The following is a 23,140-nucleotide window of genomic DNA, read 5'->3' on the forward strand; positions in this document are numbered from 1 at the left end:
CTTTTTTTTTTTAAGCTAAAGTTCATAGTTTACATTAGGGTTTTGACAAATGTATAACATTGTACATTCTCTAGGCTTTGACAAATAGTTACATTTATATCATACATAATAATTTCAGTACCTTAAAAATCCACTGTATTTCATCTATTCAGCCTCTCGCCCTCCCTCAAACTTCTTGAAACCAGCGATGTTTCTACTGTCTCCAAAATTTTGCCTTTTCCAGAATATCACAGAGCTAGAATCCTATGGCATGTAGCCTTTTCAGACTGACGTCTTTCACTCAGCAATATGCATTTAAGTTTCTTTCCTGCTTTTGTGACAGCTGGTTATTTTTAATCTTCAAAATAACTCTCCAAGGTGTTATTTTTAGTAGGTGAACACCTGAGACATTGAATGGGAAGGTCACAGTGCAAAGACAGCTGAAATAGCAACAATGCCATACTACCAAGCCATTAAATAAATAATCATTGGTCCCCTACTCTGTGTCAGGTATGGTGCTTGCTTGATTCCAGGAGCAATAAAAAAATAATTGCTTAGTCCTTGAAGACTAACAATTCAGTGTATGCAACAGGTATGTTAAAAAACAACAACAACAACACATCATGCCATGGCCAATGTAGCTCAGTTGGTTGGGTGTTGTCCCGTGCAGTGAAAGGTTGCTGGTTCAGTTCCTGGTCAGGGTACATGCGCGGGTTGTGGGCTCAATCTCTGTAGGGTGAGTGTAGGAGGCAGCTGATCAATGTTTCTCTCTCACATTGACATTTCTCTCCCTTCCTTCTCCCTTCCTCCTCCCTTCCTCTCTCTTTAAAATAAATAAATAAATAAATAAATAAATAAATAAATAAATAAATCCTATCTAATAAAAGAGAAACATGGTAATTGGCGTACGACCGATACCCTTTTCATTGGCTAATCAGCGAGATATGCAAATTAACTGTCAGCCAAGATGGCGGCCGGCAGCCAGGCAGCTTAAAACTAACATGAGGCTTGCTTGCCTCAGTGACGGAGGAAACCAACGTTCCCCGCCTGCCGCTGCCTCTGAGCGGGCAGTTTAAGAAACATTGTAACAAATACGCCCAACTTCAGCCAGCAGATTCGCAACATTGTAAGCAAAGGCCAGAAACCTACTTTCAGCTGGAGGCCTAAGAGCTGGAGCCAAGCCTCAAGCTAAAGCTGGCCCAGAATTAAAAAAGAAAAAAAAAAAAAAAAAGGAAAAAAGGAGCGTTTGGGAGTTCAGTCACCCCCAGCCTGAAAACAGCCCTCAGCCCCTCACCCAGGCTGGCCAGGCACCCCAGTGGGGACCCCCACCCTGATCCAGGACACCCTTCAGAGCAAACCAGCCGGCCCCACCCGTGCACCAGGCCTCTACCCTATATAGTAAAAGGGTAATATGCCTCCCAAAACCGGGATCAGTGGAGCCGTGAGGCCTCCCAGCACTGGAATCAGCATGACAGGGGGCAGCGCCCAAACCCCCTGATCGCCCTGCGGCTCTGTGTGTGACAGGGGGCAGGGCCACAACCTCCCTATCCGCCCTGCTCTGTGCCTGATAGGGGGGAGCTCCCCCCCCCCCCACGGGCCCTGCTCTGTGTGTGACGGGGTAGAGCCATAACCTCCCCCTCGGCCCTGCCCTGAGTGTGAGAGTGGCGGTGCCCCAACCCCCTGATCCGCCCTGCTCTGTGGGTGATAGAGGGCAGCACCCCAACCCCCTGATGGGCCCTGCTCTGTGCGTGACAGGGTACAGAGCCCCAACCCCCCTGATGGGCCCTGCTCTGTGTGTGACAGGGGGTTGCTCCACAACCTCCCCATCGACCCTGCCTTGAGTGTGACAGGGGGCGGCACCCCAACTCCCCAATCAGCCCTGCTCTGAGCCCGACCAGGGGCTGCACCTAGGGATTGGGCCTGCCTTCTGCCACCCGGGAGCAGGCCTAAGCCAGCAGGTTGTTATCTCCCGAGGGGTCCCAGACTGCTAGAGGGCACAGGCCAGGCTGAGGGACCCCCCCTCCCCCCCCCGAGTGCACAAATTTTTGTGCACCGGGCCTCTAGTAAATAAATAAATCTCAAAAAAGAAAATCCTATCTAATAAAAGAGAAACATGGTAATTGGTGTACGACTGCTACCCTTCCCATTGGCTAATCAGTGAGATATGCAAATTAACTGCCAGCCAAGATGGCAGCCGGCAGCCAGGCAGCTTGAAACTAACATGAAGCTTGCTTGCTTCAGTGATGGAGGATTCCAACGTTCCCCGCCTGCCTTGCCGGCCTCTGAGCTTGCAGTTTAAGAAACATTGTAACGAATATAGAAGCTAAACAAAACCCCAGAAACCTGCTTTCAGCTAGCCGGGATTTCAGAGCTGGAGTTGATACAGAGTTTCGATTATAGAACCGAAACAAACCAGATACCTTCTTTCAGGAGCAGAGGCCTAAGAGCTGGAGCCTCAGAGCTAAAGCTGGGCCAGAATAAAAAGAAAAAAGGAAAAAAAAGGAGCAGTTGGGAGCTTCAGTCCCAGCCCGAAAACAGCCCTCAGCCCCTCACCCAGACTGGCCAGGCACCCCAGTGGGGACCCCCACCCTGATCCATGACACCCTTCAGGGCAAACCAGCCAGCCCCACCCATGCACCAGGCCTCTATCCTATATAGTAAAAGGGTAATATGCCTCCCAGCACCGGGATCAGCATGACAGGGGGCAGCACCCAAACCCCCTGATCGCCCTGCGGTTCTGTGTGTGACAGGGGGCGGGGCCACAACCTCCCTATCCTCCCTGCTCTGTTCGTGACAGGGGAAGGTGCCCCAACCCCCTGATCTGCCCTGCTCTGTGCGTGACAGGGGGCAGCGCCCCAACCCCCTGATGGGCCCTGCTCTGTGCGTGACAGGGGGTGGCGCCGCAACCTCCCCATCGACCCTGCCTTGAGTGTGACGGGGCGGTGCCCCACCCCCCAATCGGCCCTACCCTGAGCATGACTGAGGGTGGAATCGCAACCTCCCAATCTGTCCTGCTCTGTGCATGACAGGGGAAGGCGCCCCAACTCCCCAATCGGCCCTGCTCTGAGCCCGACCAGGGGCTGCACCTAGGGATTGGGCCTGCCCTCTGCCACCCGGGAGCAGGCCTAAGCCAGCAGGTCATTATCTCCCGAGGGGTCCCAGACTGCGAGAGGGCACAGGCCAGGCTGAGGGACCCCTACCCTCCCCCCCCCGAGTGCACAAATTTTTGTGCACCGGGCCTCTAGTTAAATAATAAATAAATAGAACACATCATTTCACAAAATGGAAAGGGCTGCTAACAGGGTAAGTATCCTCTTGATATAAGAATTAATTCAGACAGTGGAAGCACTTGGCACAATAATGCCACATATTGACTTCTCATTAAATGCTAACTATTATTATTTTCACTTAGTCCTTACAACAGCCCTAACCTGTTAGATATTGCTATCTCTTACTTTTCTGATCAATAAACAGTTCAGAACAGTTCATTATTTGCTCAAAAATCACAGAATAAAGAAGTGAACGTGGGTTTGCCTAAAGCCCATGTTATCTCTACATTTTGCTGTCTCATTGGTCCTGGCAGAGGTAATATCATGTCCAAGGTAGAGACATTAAAGAGAAGAGTGTTTTGGGGACAGTGACAAGTTGAGTGTGACTGGAGCACAGAGGGTTGGGGAGGGGAATAGCAAGCAATGGAGGCTGGTCACAGCCAGGCTCCAAGGGCCTCCAATTACTGATGTTTATAAAATGTTAGTCCACTAATTCTCTCGTGATATTTAGCCCTAAGAACTGCTGAAGCTGAGCATTCCCTTTGGAGTGCACAAAATAAGCTCTGTGTAAGACGTTTTTGGTCTTGCTAAGGTCAATGTGGTGGGTTTGTTGCTGAGGAAGAGTTCTGACAATTGCTATGGAGATGCTACACAAGCAAAGATAAGCAAGAATGTTTGTCTTCCGAAAGTAAAATTAGAGGGAAACACAGTAAATCAAGATTTCATAATAGCAAGTTATGCAAATAAATACCAACTTGAAGAGAAACTTCAGGGAATGAAATTCAAACTGACTAAGTCCAAGTCTTTATAGAAAACCCATTGCTTTCTCCCCTAGATCAGTGGTCAGCAAACTGCGGCTCTTTGGCCCCTTGAGTGTGGCTCTTCCACAAAATACCACGTGCGGGAGCGCACATACAGTGCGATTGAAACTTCATGGCCCATGCGCAGAAGTCAGTATTTTGTGGAAGAGCCGGTATTTTGTATCAAAGGGTTAAAGTTAGGCATCTTTATTACCATATTTCAAGAGGGTTAGGCTTGTCAGTGCATAGAGCAGTGCTTTTCAAAGTTTATGCATGTGAATTACCTGAGGATCTTCTTAAAATGCAGATTCTGATTCAGTGGGTCAGGATGAAGCTGATATTCTGTATTTAATCAAGTGCAAGTAATGCTGATGCCGTTAGTCCATGGACCACACTTAGTAGCCAGGGCATAGATTATCAAGATGAAAGATTGTAAATGGCATGCATAACGGGGAAGGGAGGGGGACCAGGCAATTCTTCCTAAGGAAAGTGGAGTGTCTAATTGAGCCAGGAAGGTGTTGGGAATGCCTGCTGGTGGAGCAAGGCCGATGGTGCTCCAGAGTAAGCACTGGTACTGGTATTTCAGAGGGTCAGCTCAGGGCCCATTCCAAGGGTCAGGGTTCAGTGGCCAGCTGGTGGTCCTGTAAAGCAGCTCTTCCATGCAGGGAACAGGAATGATAAGGCTGGGAAGGAGGTCCAAAGGAAAGCCTTGCCTGGTGAAAGATCACTCCCAGCAAAGTCAGTCCCATCATTCCTAGGATTACATATATGGTGCCACAAACCAAAGCACTGTCTGAAGTTAGGAGAGAGGTCTGGAGCAGACCCTTCCAGAGCCTTCAGGACTGCGATCCTCCTAACACAGCGATCTTGGGCTTCTCGCTTCCAGAGCTATGAGACAACAACTTGCTGTTGTTTAAGCCACAATAGCAATTGTTGTGATCGCTCCAACAAACTGATATATTAACTCATTTTAACCTTCACAACTCCTTTGTGAGATGGTTATTATTATTATTACCCCTGTTTTACAGATGCAGAAACTCAGGCACACTGCAGGTAAGAAAGCCAGAGAGAAAGGTGAAAAGGATATAGAAAAACTGGAAGAAAAGAAGGAAAGAGGAGGGAGAGGAGAAATTTTTGTAAAGATGTGGACAGGAAAAAAAGAGAAAGAAATAGTGGCAAAGGAAAGGGATTAAAACTTGACCTGGCCAGCCTTGGCCAGTTTTTCTCAGTGGTTAGAGCATCAGACCGAAGGGTCTCAAGTTTGAGTCCCGCTTGGTTGCAGGTTTGATCCCTGGCCTGGTTAGAGCTTAAGCGGGTAGCCACCAATTGATGTGTTTCTCTCACATCAGTGTTTCTCTCTCTCTTCCTCTCTCTCCCTTCCTCCCCCCTCCCTCCCACTTTCTCTAAAAAGATCAATGGCTAAAATATCCTCAGGTGAGGATTAAAAAAAAATTTTTTTGACCTGCCCAAAGAACAATAGAGGCTTTAGGTCCCAGTATATAAACCACTAAAATTTTTCTTTTTCAGATGTGTCAAGAGTTAAAATAAAAATGTCCTTCTGTCAGAAAATGAACTCTCATTTTTGACACTTTCCTATATTTTATTATATTGTGAACCTGAAGCTACAGCGCCTGAGAGCCCCGGTCTTGGTTTTGCAATATAGGTTCCATTTTTATTTGAACAGAGGGACTAATAATAATCACTTGTTTCATGAATGTGACATTGAGAGATTTGGATTTGTTTTTGATGGATGAAATAGTGCTTATTTTTAAAAAGCTATTATATACTATTCTTCTTACTCCTAGTTTTTTTTCTTTTCTTTTCTTTTTTTTTCCTGCTGAAGGAAGACAGCTGAGGTGCAAAGTTGGAGGCAATGCTCTGTGAAAATGGGGCTCAATCCTCCAGAATGCAGTATATACTAGTACATTATATTTGAGAACTTCCTTTTTATGGTGCTAGGTCTCCATTCAGGAGAATAGGTGGATGTGGAAACAAGGGGGTGGAAGCAGGAGTGGCCCACTAACCATCGCTCCCAGTGACCTACTGAGTTAGGCTTCCTGGGCTCCACAGGGTTAGAGGTTCTGGTTGTCAGCAGGAGCATGCTCTCACCAGACACAGCAAGGGCCCAACTGAGTTACAAACGATGGCCGCCACCTGCTCACTTTGAGTTCTTTGTGGCCAGGGACCTGCAGGTGAGAAGTCATGGATAATTAACTCTGATCAGCAACGGCCGGTAAGGCTGACTTTGTAGAATGGGAATGGGGAGGCATATGCGTGGAAGTCAGATGACCCATTCAGGTGCTTTTTGGTTCTTGGTTCTCCTTTGAGCAATTGTATCTGTGAACAGACAAGTGAAGAAGCCCAGCCTGAGAAGGAGATGATTACTAGGCACCTCAATAATGAAAGTTTGGGACATATTACGAGGTAAGCCACCAAGACCAGCAGAGGTGGTAGCTGAAGGCAAGAGGGATTTAGATTGGGTAGTGGAGAAGGGAGGCTAGGCGTACTAATGGAGGCTCTGAGACCCAACTGCAGTGGTGGAGGTTAACCTGAGCTACCCCCTTGAAATGTATGGAGAAGTGGATTTGCATAATGCAAGGATTGGACTATGGTTAACACAGAGATGTGCCACACCCTTCAAGAAAGCTCTTGGTGCTCAGGTACAAAGAATACAGTAAGCAAATAGCCTCTAGTCGGTATCTCCCTAGGCGTCTGCCGCAGCTTTCAAGCAGCCTTACCTAATGAGCAAGGTAGTGATTCAAAGCCTAGCCATTTAGCCCAGCCGGTGCAGCTCATTGGTTGAGCATTGACCATTGAACCTGGAGGTCATGGTTTGCCCAGTCAGGGCATATGCCCAGGTTGCGGGCTCTATCCCCATGATTCTCTCTCATCATTCATGTTTCTATCTCTCTCTCCCTCTCCCTTCCTCTCTGAAATCAATAAAAATATTTTTTTTTAAAAAAAAGCCTAGCCATTCATACTACTGGACTGGCACAGGCTTTGTCAGGTCTGCATAGTGGTATGAACAATTTCTTTTGACCAATATTTCCATCTATCCTGTTCCTTTCACAGCTGTTCCTCTCTAATAAATGTTTCAGTGACATAACCAGGGATCTCAAGCCAGCACATGCTGTGTAACAAACAACCACAGAACTTCAGTGACATAAAACTGCTTATGAGTTTTCAAGCCAGTTGGACAGCAGTTTGGTTCTTCGGTCACTTATGTGTCTGTGGTCAGCTCTTGGTCAGATAAGCAGCTCTACTGATCTCTACTGGGTTCTTCACCTGTTTGAGGGTTGACTGGCCTCGACTTGGACAACTGGTCTTTCCTTCACATACTGTCTCGTTCTCTCACCTTGGCTCATTCACATGGTAGTAGAAGGCTTCCAAGAGAACAAGCAGGGCCTCTTGTGGTCTAGACTTGGAATTCACACGCTGTCAGTTCTGCCATACTCTATTTATTGGTCAAAGCAAATCTCTAAGCCAGTCCAAGTTCATGGTGTAGGAAACGACCTCTTGTTAGAGGAAATGCAAAGTCACATTATAAAGTGTATAGGCAGATGAAGAGATAATGGGGACATTTTTGCAAGCCATCTACCACAGGGAGACCTCCCTAGAGGGAAGTGCAAGAAGCAAACAGAAACTGTGCTATACAAGTCTACAACAGTTTTTTGCTTAATGAAATTAATGAAAATTTAAAAGCATACAGAAAATATGGAGAATAAGATAATAATCACTCATGAATGAAATATCCTACTTTAATAAATCTTAAAATTCTGTCATATTTGGTTCATTTAGTATAAGAAAGAAAACTCTGAAGATACTGTACTTTTTTTTTTTAATCCTTACCTGAGGATATTTTTCCACTGATTTTTAGAGAGAGAGGATGGGAGAAGGGGGAGGGGGGGAGAGAGAGAGAGAGAGAGAGAGAGAGAGAGAGGGAGAGAGGAGGAGAGAGAGGGAGAGAGAGAGTAACATCAATGTGAGAGACACACATCAATTGGTTGCCTCCTGCATGTGCTCTGACCAGGGCTAGGGATTGAGTCTGCCACCAAGGTACATGCCCTTGACCAGAAATTGAACCAGAGACCCTTCGGTCCATGGACTGATGCTCTAATCACTGAGCAACTGGCTAGGGTGAAGATACTGTACTTTTAAAATCCACTGTATATTCTTGTCCATCCTTGCTTTTTCTTGTTTAAGGTCTTCAGTTGTAAATTTTAAATTCCAGATAGTTAATTTTTATTTAAGTTAACTAACTGGAGGCTCAGGCCTTCTGGTGATTCAGCAGAAAAAATATGAAAGTATATTCATTCAGTCATTAAACAAATATTTATTGTGGCTTCTATTTGCCAAGCCCTGTACTAAATATGTATTTGAATAGTATATTCTTATTTTTCATGTGTTCTATTTGCACCTATTTTGTTTCAAGTTATACATCCAAAGTGAGAAGCATTCCTTTGTCATTGGGTTGTTTTTCAGTATTTCTTAGAACCTTTTTTTTCTTAATACCTTCAACCTTTGAAGGAGAGTCTTGTTCTACTCTTAGTCTGTAAGTTTGCGTTCCAAGTTTAACACTTTCCTTCTGTGGGTTTGGCTCTTGTTGTGTCACCAGGATGGGCAAGGTGCTTGGCATGTTTATTTGGTTGCTAGTCGGCCACACCTTTGATTTTCTTTCATATGATTAAGTTGTCATGGCTTGTAATCCCTATCTGGTTTCTCTACTTAAATATAATGACTTCACAGTGCAGTCCTCTCCTTAATCTTTGTTTTCTTGCTTCATAGTGAGTAGGTTATACTTCTCTCCCCACTAAATAACAGCTCTATTGACATATAATTTACATACCATAAAATTCATCCTTTAGTACATTTAGAGTTGTACAACTCTGATTTTATAGTGTTTATCACCTCAGAAAGAAATCCTGGAAAAAAAAAAAAAAGAAATCCTGTACCTATTAGCTATAGCTCCCCATTATCCTCTGCACCCAGCAACCCCTAAACTACTTTCTGTCTTTATGGATTAACCTATTCTGGACGTTTCATAGAAATAGAATCACACTTCAGCATAGTCTTTTGTCTCTGGCTTCTTTAACTTAGCCAGATAATGTTCTCAAGGTTCACCTATGTTGTAGCACATGTCAGTGCTTCATTCCTTTTTATGGCTAAATAATATTCCACTGTATGGATATGCCACTATTTGTTTATCCATTCAACAATTGATTGTGTCCACTTTTTGGCTATGATGAATGTCACTGTGAGCATTCACATACAAGTTTTTGTATGGACATATTTTCATTTCTCTTGGGTATATACCTCTGAGTAGAATTGCTACATTATATGGTAAATTTATATTTAACTTTTTGAGAACTGCAAACTATTTTCCAAAGTGGCTGCACTGTTTTACCTTCCCACCAGTCATGTATGAAGACTGAAACTTCTCCATTTTATTTTATCCATCTATTTAGTGTGAAGTGGTATCTCACTGGGGTTTAGATTTACATTTCCCTAATGATATTGAAGATCTTTTCATGTTCTATTGGCCTTTGTATATCTTCTTTAGAGAATGTCCATTTTTAAATTGGGCTAATTAAAAAATTGTTTAGTTGTACATATAACTCTTTATAGATTCTATATACCTTATCAAATATATGATTTCAAGTATTTTTTCATATTCTGAGGGCTGTCTTTTTACTTTCTTAATGATGTCCTTTGAGGCATACATTTATAATTTTTGGCGAGTTCCAATTTATTTCTTCTTTTGTCACTTACACATTTTGATGTCACCCTAGGAAACTATTGCCTAACCCAAGGTCACAGAGATTTAATGTTTTCTTTGAAGAGCTTTATAGTTCTAGCCCTTACATTTAAATCTATGATCCTTTTTTTTTTTTAGTGTTTCTTTATTTTCTTTTTAAAAATGTTTCATGTGGTATAAAGTAGAGGTTCTAATTCATTATTTTGCTTGTGAATATCCATTTGTAAAGATAGTTCCTTCTCCACTGCATTATCTTGGCACCCTTATCTAAGGTTATATCTTTATTATAGAATTTACCAAATTTTGTAGTAAACTGGATAGATCTTCCTCCATCACTGGAGGATTGGAAACATATTTGTTCACTTAAAATGAGAAAACCTATGTGAAAAGCACCGACCATAGGACCCCAGGGGAAATAATTCATTTCTTCTTTTGAGCCCTCCCCTTGTTACAGGATTCCAGGAATAGGGAAACTGAGACAGGAAAGTTAAAACAAGGCCAAACAGTGAGGGCAATCGACAGCCAGCTTGAAACTAATATTATCTTCCCCAGCCAAGGACACTTAAGAGCAAATAGTTAAAAACCTCCTTAATGAGAATGCAGTGAGGGAGAGGGAAAGGGGAAAGGGGAAAAGGGCCGCTTTCTCCCTAAAGCAGAGAAGCCAGCAGTCTCGAGGTCTGGCAAGATAAAGTTGCCAAGTGCTTCTCATGAATTCTGAGGAGGCCAAAACAAAGAAAAAATGGGCACCCTGAGAATGGATCTGTAGTAAAATATTCAGCAAAGGAATTTTGAAACTTATAGACCCCCACCCAACTAGCTCTTCAGATTAGCTGAGAACCCGTCTGCACTTCATAAGCCAGATGTACTGTATAGTTGTTTGCTTGCTTTGCTTTTTCAATAAAGGTGCGTGCTTTAATTGCTTTAATAAATTGGCTTTTCACAACACAGTCAAGGTCTCTCTTAAAAATTCATTTATTTAAGAAGAAAAGGATTAAGGTTGGGAACAGTTCCTCTCCCACTGACTCAGGGGACTGTTGTTAATGGTAACACTTATCTGGTGTTGGTGAGAGATACTTCTAGCACCCCCACAGCACTTAGTGTGGCATTTGTCACACAGTGGTGACCATAAGTGTTTGCTGAATGTACAGTGGGCTTGAGCATGCACCCCAAAGTAACGGTGTGGGTCCCTAAAGCTCTGATTGTGTGGGAGAATCAGAACACTTGAACCCTTTTCAAGCTAAGAATCTGAAAAATAGTAGACTGACCCCAACAGCTTTGTGACGCGCTGCTGCTGTAGGGACCTCAGAATGATTCATTTTCCTTGAAGGTTAAGTAACAAATATGCTTTCACTTAATAGTGAACCCACACACTTAAAATAACCCTAAAGGTCTAGAACCTTTTTTCCCCATATTTTAATTTCAAGTTCTCCAGATGTCTACTCATTTAACTGCTTATCAGTTAATAAAGTTTTCACTTGTGTATTTGACCTCAATTCCACAAAATCGATTGTGGCTCTTATCTGCCTTTTAAAAGCAGAAAGATTTTTCTCAGGCCGCAACCACCACTAATGAAAAGGCAAAGAAACACCACTCAGGTATGGCAGGCAATTCTATTTTCAGTGACCCCCTTTTCCCTCTCTTTTTCTCTCTTACATGTTGAACAATTGGAAGCTCTCACAGTCTCTCAGAAATAGAGCAAGAGGCTGAAAATAAGGGCCTGTTCTGCCCCCGGCGACTTTCATACGGGTTCATGTCTGGGCAGTGTTCCTGTCTGCTACTTGGGTATCTTACCCAAATCTGCCTCTCCGTGTGTGCAAGTGCTGAGCCTAAGATGTGTGCTGTTGAGAACAGGTACACAACAACTTTCTTGCAATGTCCTTAAGCATGAAAAAGCTTCCACAGGGTAGATCTCACCGCTAAGTGCTTCAAATTCCAGTTTCTGACTCCAGAGCCAGTGCTCCTGCCACTTCTCCAAATGGCCTCTCTACACATAATCAGGTTCAGGGCTCTGAAGTACATTTTCTTATAGGGATTGTAACCATTTTTTTAGAATATATTTTTAAATTTAAAATATTTGAAATATAGACTTCATAGTTTAGAACAGTTTTAGGTTCACAGCAAAACTGAGCTGAAAAGTCTGAGATTTCCCATATAGCCCCTGCCCCACACATGCACAGTCTCACCCATCATCCACATTCCCCACAGAGTGGTCCATTCTACAATCGAGGAACCTATATCAACACGCAAAGTCTTCAGTTAACATTGGGGTTTATTCTTGACGTTGTACATTCTATTGGTTTGGACAAATGTATAATAATGTGCACCCACCATTATACTATCATACAGAGTAGACTCACTGCCCTAAAGTCCTCTGTGCTCTGGCGAGGCTCGATTTTAAAGGGCGAAAAGAGAGGGAAAGAAAAAAAAATTACGCAGTCTCAGCCAATCTCTAAGCTAGTTTGTTCCCAAGTTCTGCGGCTCCCAGCTGTCCCATCTCTCCTAGTCCCGCTAGGGGCAGGTTCCTCCTCCTCCTTTTGTTTAAGTGTCAAGCAAATGGGTTTCCTGTTGACACCGGAATACTGTGAAAGGTCAGGAAGAGGCCAGGCCACCTCCCCCCACCCCTGTTTATTGATTCTGTACGCGTTTGTTTGGGTCCAGCAAGCAGGTGGTTCCAGGGTGTGTGGCAGTGGGGCGTCCTCAGTGGCGGGTGACCCCTCCCCGAGGAGGCGAGGCCCAGCCCGAACCCGCCCCGGTCCCTGGCTCCAAGTCCGAGGGGCGGAGAAGGGAAAGAGGAAGGGGGAAGAGAGTGGGAGAGCGAAAGCTGGGAGAAAGAGGCCGGGTGCGCTGCTGGAAGGAGGCGGGGAGCCGGGATCGCGCGGGTGCCCCGCCGCTGCCCGCCAGCTGCAGGTGGAGTCCGCGGAGGCAGCCGATTCCGCAGCCCCAGGCGCTGCCACTTCTTCCCCGGGGCCTTCCTCCAGGCCCCGAGGGAGCTGGCGCGGGGGCCCTCGGGGCTCGTCCATCGTCCCGCAGCTGCGCCTTGCGCCTCGCCTCGCCCATGGCTGAGGGCCGGCGGTGGGAGGACGAGGAGGAAGAGCTGGGGCGCCGCGCCCGGGGCCGGGCGCTCTCGGGCCACTCGGCTGCAGGTGAGGGGCGTGAGGAGCACGAGGCGGGGGGTGGGGAGGGTGGAGAAGGGACACAAGGGGTGGGGGGGGGGGCGGGGGGAGGGAGCAGGACCGAGGGCTGGACACCCTGGGGCCGCTCAGGTCCTGCCCTAGAAGGCGGCGGCTCCCTCACCAGCTCACCCGCCAGGAGGGGACCCGCACCTCTTGGAAATGAGAGAGGGAGAATGGCTTTTCCATCCTCATCCTCACTTTCGGGGCGGAGCCCGAGGAAAACCACACGGGTCTCTCTCTACCTGCTAGGGCCCAGGAGCCAAAACTACAAATTTTCCAGGAGCTGGTGCCTTGGACCTGGTGGCCCAGGTGATGACTTATCTCTGGATGAGTCAGAGACCCGTGGGGGACGCCCCCTCCGGACAGTTTTGCCTGGGCTGCCGCCACCAGGTCGACCCGCGCGCTAGTTGTCTAGTCTGGTTTCAGTGTCTCTGAACTTCGGACCTGCGACTCTCCTCCCTGCCCCCAGCTCCTTCGGAGCGCACCAGTTTTGTGCAGGGCTGGCTTTAGAGTTATTTTGTGAGTGCTGCAGAATATAGCATTCCAAAAGGCGACCCATTTGGACTGAGAATCATTTCTGGGCCTAAAATTACTTCTTTTGGGTGCACAAAGGCGGCACGGGTCCATAGTTTGCCGCAGAAGTGTAAGAGTGACTAAGTACAGATCCACACCCCTTCTCTCTTCCCCGGAGGCTTTTCCATCAGACATAATAGAGAGGGAATTCTTTGGCCTTTGGTTCCAACTGGATAAGCCAGTTATCTAAAAAGAGAGAACATACCTAGGGAATTGACTACAAAAGGGGGCTAAACAAGTGAGAAAGGTGGAGATGAAAACATTCACTAAAGCCTCTTTCTCAAGTCGTGGAGAAATTAAGAGAAGTTATGGGTCTGTGAGGGAACAAACAGGCAGGTAGAAAATAGAATGAAGAGAAAGAATTTGAGTGTAGTATGAGGAAATGGTCAACTCCATACCCTTGGAAACTTAAAAATAATCCCGTATGCCCCTTACTAGGACTTTTTTAAAATCAAAATAACCAATTGACACCATCTGTTTGGAAAATGATAGTTTTGTTCAGTATAAATCCAGACCTCATGAAATAATGGAAAATAAGTCCTGTATTCCTTGCAGGAATACAACTAAAACATTTACAAATGTGTATTTCCATTGAACAGTGCGGGCTCCCTTGGAGTCCTATTCAGCAAAAAGCTTCACTCTCTCTAAGGAGGGACTGTCCTGTGAAGAGCTGTCGATACTGGAGGTCAGACTATAATCCAGGTGTAGGCTTATCATTCAGTCGCAATATGTGTACTTATTCCAAGGCTAGTGGAAGTGGCGTTTTTGTAACTTGTTTTTACCAGTTCCTTAATTTCCCAAGGCTGACAGAGGCCTTTCTGAGTTCTGTGGTAGTATTTTGCTGAGACATGACATGGTATACTTTTTCACTCAGAAATTGTTGTTTGTAGCTTTTCACCATTTAAGAGTGAGGGGAGGAGATATTAAGGAGTGGGGAGAAGGTTCGGCTTACTGGTTTTCTTTCTTTGGGGAGACATTATTTAATAGAGTACATTTCTTTACAAGCTGTGCTGCTCCATCCCCGCAGTAGTTACTATGTTTTTCAGACACCATCGCATTCCTTACCAAGCTTGGGCATTTGTTCCTCATGTCTGGGCTGCAAGTTCTCTCTCCAAGTGAGAGTATGAACTGACCCAAAGGCTTAAAGATCGCTTTCCAGTCTTGGACTTTTCCTATTCTCATCACTCCCTTCTTCCCCCACCACTTTACATTCTAAAGATTTTCTTTTTTCTTTGATCTCATGTAGCTTGACACCATAAATTTGGTGTTTAGGGGCTTGAAGGAGTCTGAACTCCTTCTCTCCCTGCTAGCTTTAGGTGTGGTGGTGGAAGTGTATTTGTTTATTTTTGCAGTGTACATTCAGAATAACATATAAAACTTACAAATTATAAAAGATAGGGATACTTCAGAGATATTGCAGGTTTGGTTCTACCACTGCAATAAAGTGAGTCGTATCTTTTTGCTGGTGGAGGGTCTTCCCTTCCCTTCAATGCAACATCTGTGAAGCACAATAAAGTAAATGAAACTCAATAAAACAGTGTGCCTGTAAAACCCTTGTAACCTGTGTTCAAGTCAAGAAAGAATATTGTGAGCAATCTAGAAGCAGACTCTGATCCCTGTCACTCAGCTTTTTTGACTTTTGTGATAATTTATTCCCTTGTTCTTCTGTACTGTTTTACCTTATATGCATATGCATAACATATGCATCCCTATACAATATTATTTCATTTTATCCATTTTCCAAGTTCGTGAGTGGAATCATCCTGTACCTATTCTTAAGTGTCATGCTTTTTTCACTCAATATTAAGTTTGTAAGATTTACCCATTTTATTACATGCAGCTGTAGTTTATTTTCATTATATAAACATGTTTTAATATTTGTTGAAGTTCTTTACACAGGAATCTCACCTTTTTTTTTTTTTTAATTGTATGTATTGTACTAGTAAATATTTCCCACTCTGTGGCTTATTCCTGAAATTTTCTTTATGGTCTCTTTGATGTAGAAATTCTTAATTTTAATGTAGGTGTATTTATGAATCTTTTTCTTTAGAGTGTTCCTCCTCTCTGCACTCTCCCTTTATAATGCTTTCCCTACCCCTGGGTCATGAAGATATTCTCCTATATCTCTTGTATTGTCTCCTACAAGTTTTGTAACTTTCTTTGGAGAGAGGCGATGTAGCTTTCATCAGACTGTCAACCAGATCTGAGAACCTCTGACTGATCTACAGGGCAGGGAATATAAAGTTCTAGATCCTCTCCTAATCACCTGGAAGAGTGGTAGGCATTTAATAGAGTTTAATAAAAACTAAATAAATGTAGTCTTTCTATATGTTGATGTCTTAATGGTAAACTCTGGAAGGACTGATGTAACTTCTCTGATGTGTCTTGAGTAAAATAACTAATATTGTCAGTATAAGGGCACAGAATAAAATTTGTTGTGTTTACTATGAACCAGGTGCTTCTTACATGCTATACCCTGTTAGGTAGGTATTATTTTTTCTCCATTTAATAATTGAAAAGACTGAGGCTCAGAAATATGTTTAAGCAACATCCCCAAGGTCCCTCGGCTAGTAAATGGCAGGATAAGAACTTGAATCCAGGTCTTTCCAACCTAAAAGTTCATGTTTTTCCAAACTATCCCATTGGCTGTTAATAATAGTCCATTGATATTAATGCTTCACACGTTTATACATGCATGTTCCTTGTTATATATTTAGAAATATTTTGCATCTGTGTGTTTTTTCCTGCTTGGGAAGGACTTTCGTAGCCTCATTTAACTTGATTCTTAAAGACACTGAGAGGAAAGAGGATAGATTTTATTATTTATTCCCGTGTTAGAGATGAGTAAATTGAGACTCAGAAATGTTGAATACTTAATCTAAAATATCACAGTTAGGTATAACTGCACCTAAGTTACCTCTATTGTGAGTTTCAAGTCATAAACTATAGTTTCTTTGAGTTGCTTTATATAACCTATGGCTCAGAGAATTTGTGGCTCTAATAAGTTAGTTTTGAAAACTATATTAATCCTTCTGGGTTATCATCTTACCATTTTTACTATTAGAATTTCAAAGTTGTCCAATTTATTTTGACAAAATTATTATAAGTCCCATGGAAATTATAGATATACTAGAGGCCTGGTGCACGAATTTGTGTATGGGTGGGGTCCGGCTGCCTGCCCTGATGGGGATTGATTGGGGCCAGGCCAGTGGGGGTAAGGGGGACGTGGGAGGTTGGCTGCCAGCCCTGCCCCTGATCAGGGTGGGGGGGCCGATCGGGGACATGGCCAGCTGGGGGAAGGGGCCATGGGAGGTGGGGGGAGCTGATTGGGGCCCCGATAGGCCGGTTGGCCACCGCAGTGTGCATCATAGCGACCAGTCGTTTTGGTTGTTCTGGTCACTTGGCTTTTATATATATATAGATTTACACATTGTTTTACACATTAAAAATCCTGCATTCACTGAGTTCTTTTATCCCCATCAATATAATATATGAAAAATGTATTTTCTACATACAAGGAATATAAAGAGATATATAAAACAGGGAATTAGGGAAGGTAAGACTAATACACTTTAAAGAAGGTAAATAAGTATAAAAAGTGGTGACTATTAACTGGAGTTTAGCATAAGAGAACCAGATTGTCTTGGTTCTTTTCTTGGATCACCTCTTACTATCTTCTCTGCTTCCATTCATTATTTGTAAAACAATCCTATATAATAAAGAGGTAATGTGCAAATTGACTGTCACACCCTTGCACAAAATAGCCACCACAAGATGGCCAGCAGGGGAGGGCAGTTGTGGGCAATCAGGCCAGCAGGGGAGGGCAGTTAGGGGCAACCATGCTGGCAGGAAAGGGCAGTTGGGGGTGACCAGGCCTGCAAGGGAGGGCAGTTGGGGGGGACCAGGCCTGCAGGGGAGGGCAGTTGGTGGGGGACTGGGCCAGCAGGGGAGGGCAGTTGGGGGCGACTGGGCCAGCAGGGGAGGGCAGTTAGGAGTGATCAAGCCGGCAGGGGAGGGCAGTTGGGGCAATCAGGCCAGCAAGGAAGATGTTAGGCATCGATCAGGCAGGCAGGTGAGCGGTTGGGAGCCAGCAGTCTTGTATTGTGAGAGGGCCTAAACCAGCAGTCAGACATCCCCTGAGGGGTCCCAGATTGGAGAGGGTGCAGGCTGGGCTGAGGGACACCCCCCCCAGTGCACGAATTTTGTGCAGCGGGCCTCTAGTGATATTAATAAAACCTGTTATGAAGGGTTTATAGATTAAATGAGTTAGTATATGTATTACCCTTAGGACACGATTAAGCACACAGTAAATACCTATAAAGTTACTAGAGGCCTGATGCACGAAATTTGTGCAAGAGTAGACCTTCGCAGCCTCTGTGGCTGCCTGGATCTGTCCCTCACAGCCATGGGCCAAGCGGCTGCCTTCATCCTGCGGCTACAGCCCTGGCTTCATCTGGAAGGACGTCCAGAAGGATGTCCAGTCTAATTAGCATATTACACTTAATTATTATTATAGATTAGCACTTATTTATGTTGTTAGCCTAAAGATAAAAGGCCAAAGTTGAGAGGCAGTAGTATTTATTTGAGGTCTCCCCAAAATAGCTATTTGTGAAGCACTGATTCAGGCAAAAACCCAAATAGTGTTTTGATTATGAAGTGAAGGCAAGGGATTTTATGAGAAAGGGAGGGGGGGATAATTACATGACTAGAAGGAAGGAATTTCTATAGATGTAAATAAATGAAGTTATTCTTTAGCTATACATGGTGTTAATTCTAAAGAATGTCTTTAATTTTTAGTTTGGTAGTCAGAATGTCTGCTTTCTTGTTAGCTTTGCAAGCACTTTTTTGGGACACAATATTGCTTTGGCCCAGTCTAGAGGTTCTTTTGCCCAGATTAAACATTCCAAAGGTTTGAGGAGTAAGACGTGCAAGGCAGTTCCTCTGGAAAGGCAGCTCCAACTCCGTTTTGAAGTGGCTCCGTTTACATAATTTTTCACATGTATATCATCTATGACTAAAACTCATTCACACTAAAGTTTCAGCAGGTACAAAAAGGACTGATATAAATTATTTTCCAAATGTGGAACTAGAAAGAAAGTTGGAACAGGAGAAGAATCTGGAAAAGCACTAGACTAGGATAATCAAATAATCATGAGTTAATATGTATTATGTACTGGGTGCCAGGTAGTATTCTAATTTTTACATGTATTTTTCTCATTTAGTCTCCATACTAAATGTGATCATTTCCTTCATTTTACAGATGAGGAACATGAGACCTGGGGGGAGTAAATAATCTACTGGGGTCACACAGTTAGCAAGTGACACAATAGGATTCTGTGGCAGAGACTCCTAGTTGCCTACCTAGTATTCATTCCCCTTGTCCTCCTGAGTCAATGGAATCCTGTATTGCTGACTATAGCAGTTTGTCAACCTACAAAACTACTTCTGCCAGCCTGCTAAGGAGATACAGGTAAAAATTCTTGGGTGGGATTTCTAGGAAAGCTCTTTAAAGAGGACTCAACCGCACAGAATATCCTTTTACCTGTATCACATTCCTTCCCGCTTCTACCAGAGACAAGGGTGTGCAGCTCACAGCAGCCATTATGGGCCGTGAGCTCATCTTGAGGGTGGAATCCATGCACGGAGAATAATGGAGCAGAAAAGTAGATGGAATCTCAGTTCCCAACAATACAGTCATCATCTGAGATTCTGATCGCATGCCTCCTCCTTTATCTGAGAAAAACAAACAAAAAAACCCTCTTGTCTTGTTTAAACCACTGTTACCGTAGGTCTCTAGAACTAGTCCCTGAATACATGACAAAATTATCTTAACTGATACAAATTCTAACTTGATCATCTTGTTTCTCTCTCCTTACCACAAGGCTGTAATTCATTTTGTTAACATGAGGTTCCCTTAGGATACCTAGATTCTTATTGTTATTTTGTATTTTATTATAATACTAGAGGCCTGATGCACGAAAATTCGAAAATTTGTGAAAGAGTAGGCCTTCCCAGCTTCCCTCAGGCAGCCAGGACCCAGGCTTCGCCCAGAAGGACGTCTGGTCTAATTAGCATACTACCCTTTAATTATTATAGATGACCTTGAACAAACCACTCAGAGCCCCCTCCCTTTATTTGCATCTTTTGAATAGGAATTATTCTCTAACTACTCCTACAATTTCATTATGGGGAACATGCTTGTAAACCTCAAGGTATCATATGTGATGTACTGAAAAGGAACCCTATAGAATCTGCAAACAGTTTCTGTTTTTGTGATTTTGCCTAGTGCCAGGTTTGGATACTTCTCAGGGAATGAATAAATAGAAGCTGTGAAGGAAGGTGATTTTGTCCCTGCTCTGATGCATAAGAGCAGATTAACAACTGCAGTTGCTGATGAGCCCTATAATGCATGCCAGGGCTGCTGCTTAGGATTCAGAGTTCTTTTTTTTTTTTCAATATGGCTGCCTCCATTGTACCGGAGCATTGTTTCCTGAAGATACATTAATCAAGGAATCGCTTTACTGGAGGATAGCTAAATGCTTTTTCTCTGAGAGGTGGCCAAGAACAAGGGGCACAGAAAAAAGTGTTGGCACAGCATATCGATAATTAGTTTTTCTGGCAATAAATATCGCCATTTCCAATAGTCATGTGTTCACACAAAAAAAGGGCAGCCCCCCACCCCCCTAGCATGAGGCCACTCACGTAAATGATCCCTTCTTGTCTTATCCCAACACCCCGTGTTTATTTCCTCACAAGAACTCCCCCTCAACATACTAGTACATACTGCTAAAGCTATCTGGAGATTAAAAGGTAGATTTGTGTTAGCTCAGGTATATATAACTCAGTGGAGGGTGTGGTTTGTACGTGGAATTCAGTTGGAATAAGGAGTGGTATTGCAAGTTTTATACTGCGACTTGCATTTGAATATTACTCTTAATTAGATGAGGGTAAAATTGGCAGACTCCATGCATATGTGAAATGCCTAATATCACAAACATTTGATCTCCTGTGCTGTTCTATTTCTGTTTCTTTTTCATAGAACATTTCAACTTTATAAGATGGTTTGGAATTGCTCACGTTTCTGTAGCAACGGAACCTCTAAACAGTACTTTTTAAACTGTAATAGGCCTACAAGTCACGTGGAGCTCCTAGAAATGCAGGTCCCGATTGAGTAGGTTTGGAGTGGAGCCTGAGATTCTGCATTTCTAACAAGCTGCAGGTGATGCCGCTACTGCTGGTTCCCAGACCACACTTTCAGTAATAAGACCCTCAGTGCCAGGGTTCTGAATGCTGGCTTGGCGCTGAATCAACTCGGGAGCTTTGAAAAAGACATGCTCATAACCACCCCCTCCCCTCAGATTTCCCAATTAGTTACCTCTGGAATAGTTGCTGGGAGCTAGATTTTTGAAGTTCTATGTGAGGTGACACTCAGCTTAGGCTCCCATTAAAAAATGTGACAAGTGGTTTCGGTGTGATTTCTTGTAATTTAAACTGTTATGTTCTTCCATCCTAAGCTGTGATGATTTTCAGTCAAACAATAAATAAACGAATCCACCATGCATTTTACAATGAATTTCATTCAATCCCTCTATTATCTTGTGTGGAAGAGAAGGCTCCACGTAAAGAATGGTTTAAGGCGCGCTCCTGGAAGTCACTGGAAAGCAAATGTCTGAGGTCATAGAGGCCTATCCTGCTAACCTCAGCTGATGGGGGCTTATCGGAAGGATGCATACGTAAGCCTGCACACACAGAAAGTGACTTCAGAAGACAGCGGGAAATAGAGTAGCCCGAGGAAAGTGGCCGCAAATAGTCCAGAGAACATCCCTTGGGCTCAGTGTGCCTCTGTCTGCTCCCGTGGCTTGTGAGTTACTGAGTAGTTGGCTCTCTCTTGTTTTCCTCACAGTGAGTCTCCCCAAGAACGAGCTCTAAGTGGGATGGCCAGCCACCATCTGGCACAGAGTGGCCCTTAAGGGCAGGGTTCTCATGCCAGTTTACCTCGGAGGCCAATGACAAATAGAGTCACTGGTGGTCCGCGAGGTCCGAAGGGTTGGCGACCGCTGAAATAGACATCCTTACCTTTCCATAGCCACCCTGCCTGGCTCCTTCTCCTGGGCACCCGCCTGGCCGCCGCATTCCAGCGTGAAGACTCGCCAGCAGCGGAGGGACCCCGCCTGGGGGCTGTTGGAGATTTCCTAGAATGGAGAGGGTAACATTGGCAGATGCCATGCATGACCCAGCACTGACTTTCACTGAGTTCTGCGAGGGGAGGCACTTACTTTGTTCACTGTTACAGCCCAGCGACTTTTAAACTTTTTCATCTCGAGGGACACGTAAACTAATTACTAAAATTAGGCAGCACACCAAAAAATACAATTTTTGCCGATCTGACAAAAGAAAAGGTATCATTTTGATTCCTTCACCCCGGGCGGCTATGGTTGTGTTGGCTCTTGTCATTTTTTTTTCTTTTTTGACAAATAGTCAGGTATTGAATGTTTTAAAAAATCTTTCAGCACACTGGTTGGAAAATCCTTGTTATAGCCCCATGACTCAGAACAGTGTCTGGTACTTACGTTCTATATATATTTATCAAATAGAATAGAATTTTAAAAAAAACAAACATTTACTGTAACTATTTTTTAAGTTTTAGTACATTTTATTCTAACCCAAGTCCTTTGGTACACAATGATGGAGAGCGACTTCCTGTTGTGCCCATAGCTTACCCTGTTGAGAAGAGACAATACTCCTTGACGTGCAAGAACTGCACATATTCCTGTTTCCCTTTTAATTTAAGAGCTGGATTCGTTTGCCCCTTGGTGCCCTCAGTACGGCTGGCGCCAGGCTTTGCGCGGAGGGGCAGCAAATGGAGGCCAAGTGCAGTGCTCGCAGCCCTTCCCGACGCCGCCCTCAGGGTCTGCTCGGCGCCCAGGTGATGCAGCGCCGCAGGGCCTCGAACCCCCGAGCATAGGCCCTCACCCTGGCGGCCCCGCCGCCCGCACCGCGCCTGCGCACAAGCGTCCCACCGCTGTCCGTTGTTCCCTTCGTGAGCTCCCTTCGGCCCGGGCGCCGCCATCTTGGGTCCCAGTGGCATCTGATGATCAAGTTCAAACGCCGCCTTGGTGATTGGGCCCAGATAGGGAGGCTGATGTTCAGGTGAGCAGAGGGACCCTGGGAAGAGAGGAGTCGCCATTCGGTTGTCCACCTCTGTGGGATGGGGGATGGATGGTAAAGGATCTTTCTGAGGAAGGACTGCCCGTCTGGTAAGCCGGCTCGGGTTCCCCGACCGGAAGAGAAGGGAGGCTGTCATTGGTCAGTCTCTCGGGGAGGGGCGGTGACGCCCCACACGTGGCATGGAGCCTCAGTTGGAGCACGTTGGTGGTTGGTGTTAAATAGACGGACGAGCACGTGTGCAGCACTGACGCCTCTCAACCCCCCTCGAGCGCCAGGGTTTTCGCAGACCTAGTGCAGCGCAGTTTTGGAACGAGCACCTCGCAGGTTCCCAGTGACTGTTTAACCAAGGTAATGAAGAATTAGGGGTTTGACTTCAAGGTTCTTTCATTCTTTTCTCTTTTTTTAATTGATTTTTTTTAGAGG

General features: G+C 44.6%; 1 protein-coding gene across 6 annotated transcripts in view; it reads left to right on the top strand.

Annotated features, from left to right (window-relative positions):
- Positions 1 to 12,516: 12,516 nt before the first annotated feature.
- The window catches only part of SH3D19 (SH3 domain containing 19), a 186,178-nt gene continuing 175,554 nt past the window's right edge, over positions 12,517 to 23,140 (top strand). Inside the window, exon 1 of one of the 6 annotated variants that reach the window (XM_059697862.1) lies at positions 12,517 to 12,946. Coding sequence is in view for 2 of the 6 variants with exons in the window: in XM_059697858.1 (XP_059553841.1) it covers positions 12,859 to 12,946 (88 nt within the window). In the remaining 4 variants the exon portion in view is untranslated. The remainder of the gene's footprint in view (positions 12,947 to 23,140) is intronic. The other 5 variants (XM_059697859.1, XM_059697858.1, XM_059697864.1 and 2 more) reach the window with 5 other exon arrangements.

This window comes from Myotis daubentonii, chromosome 5, assembly GCF_963259705.1.
Source record: "Myotis daubentonii chromosome 5, mMyoDau2.1, whole genome shotgun sequence".
Classification (NCBI taxonomy): Eukaryota; Metazoa; Chordata; class Mammalia; order Chiroptera; family Vespertilionidae; genus Myotis; species Myotis daubentonii.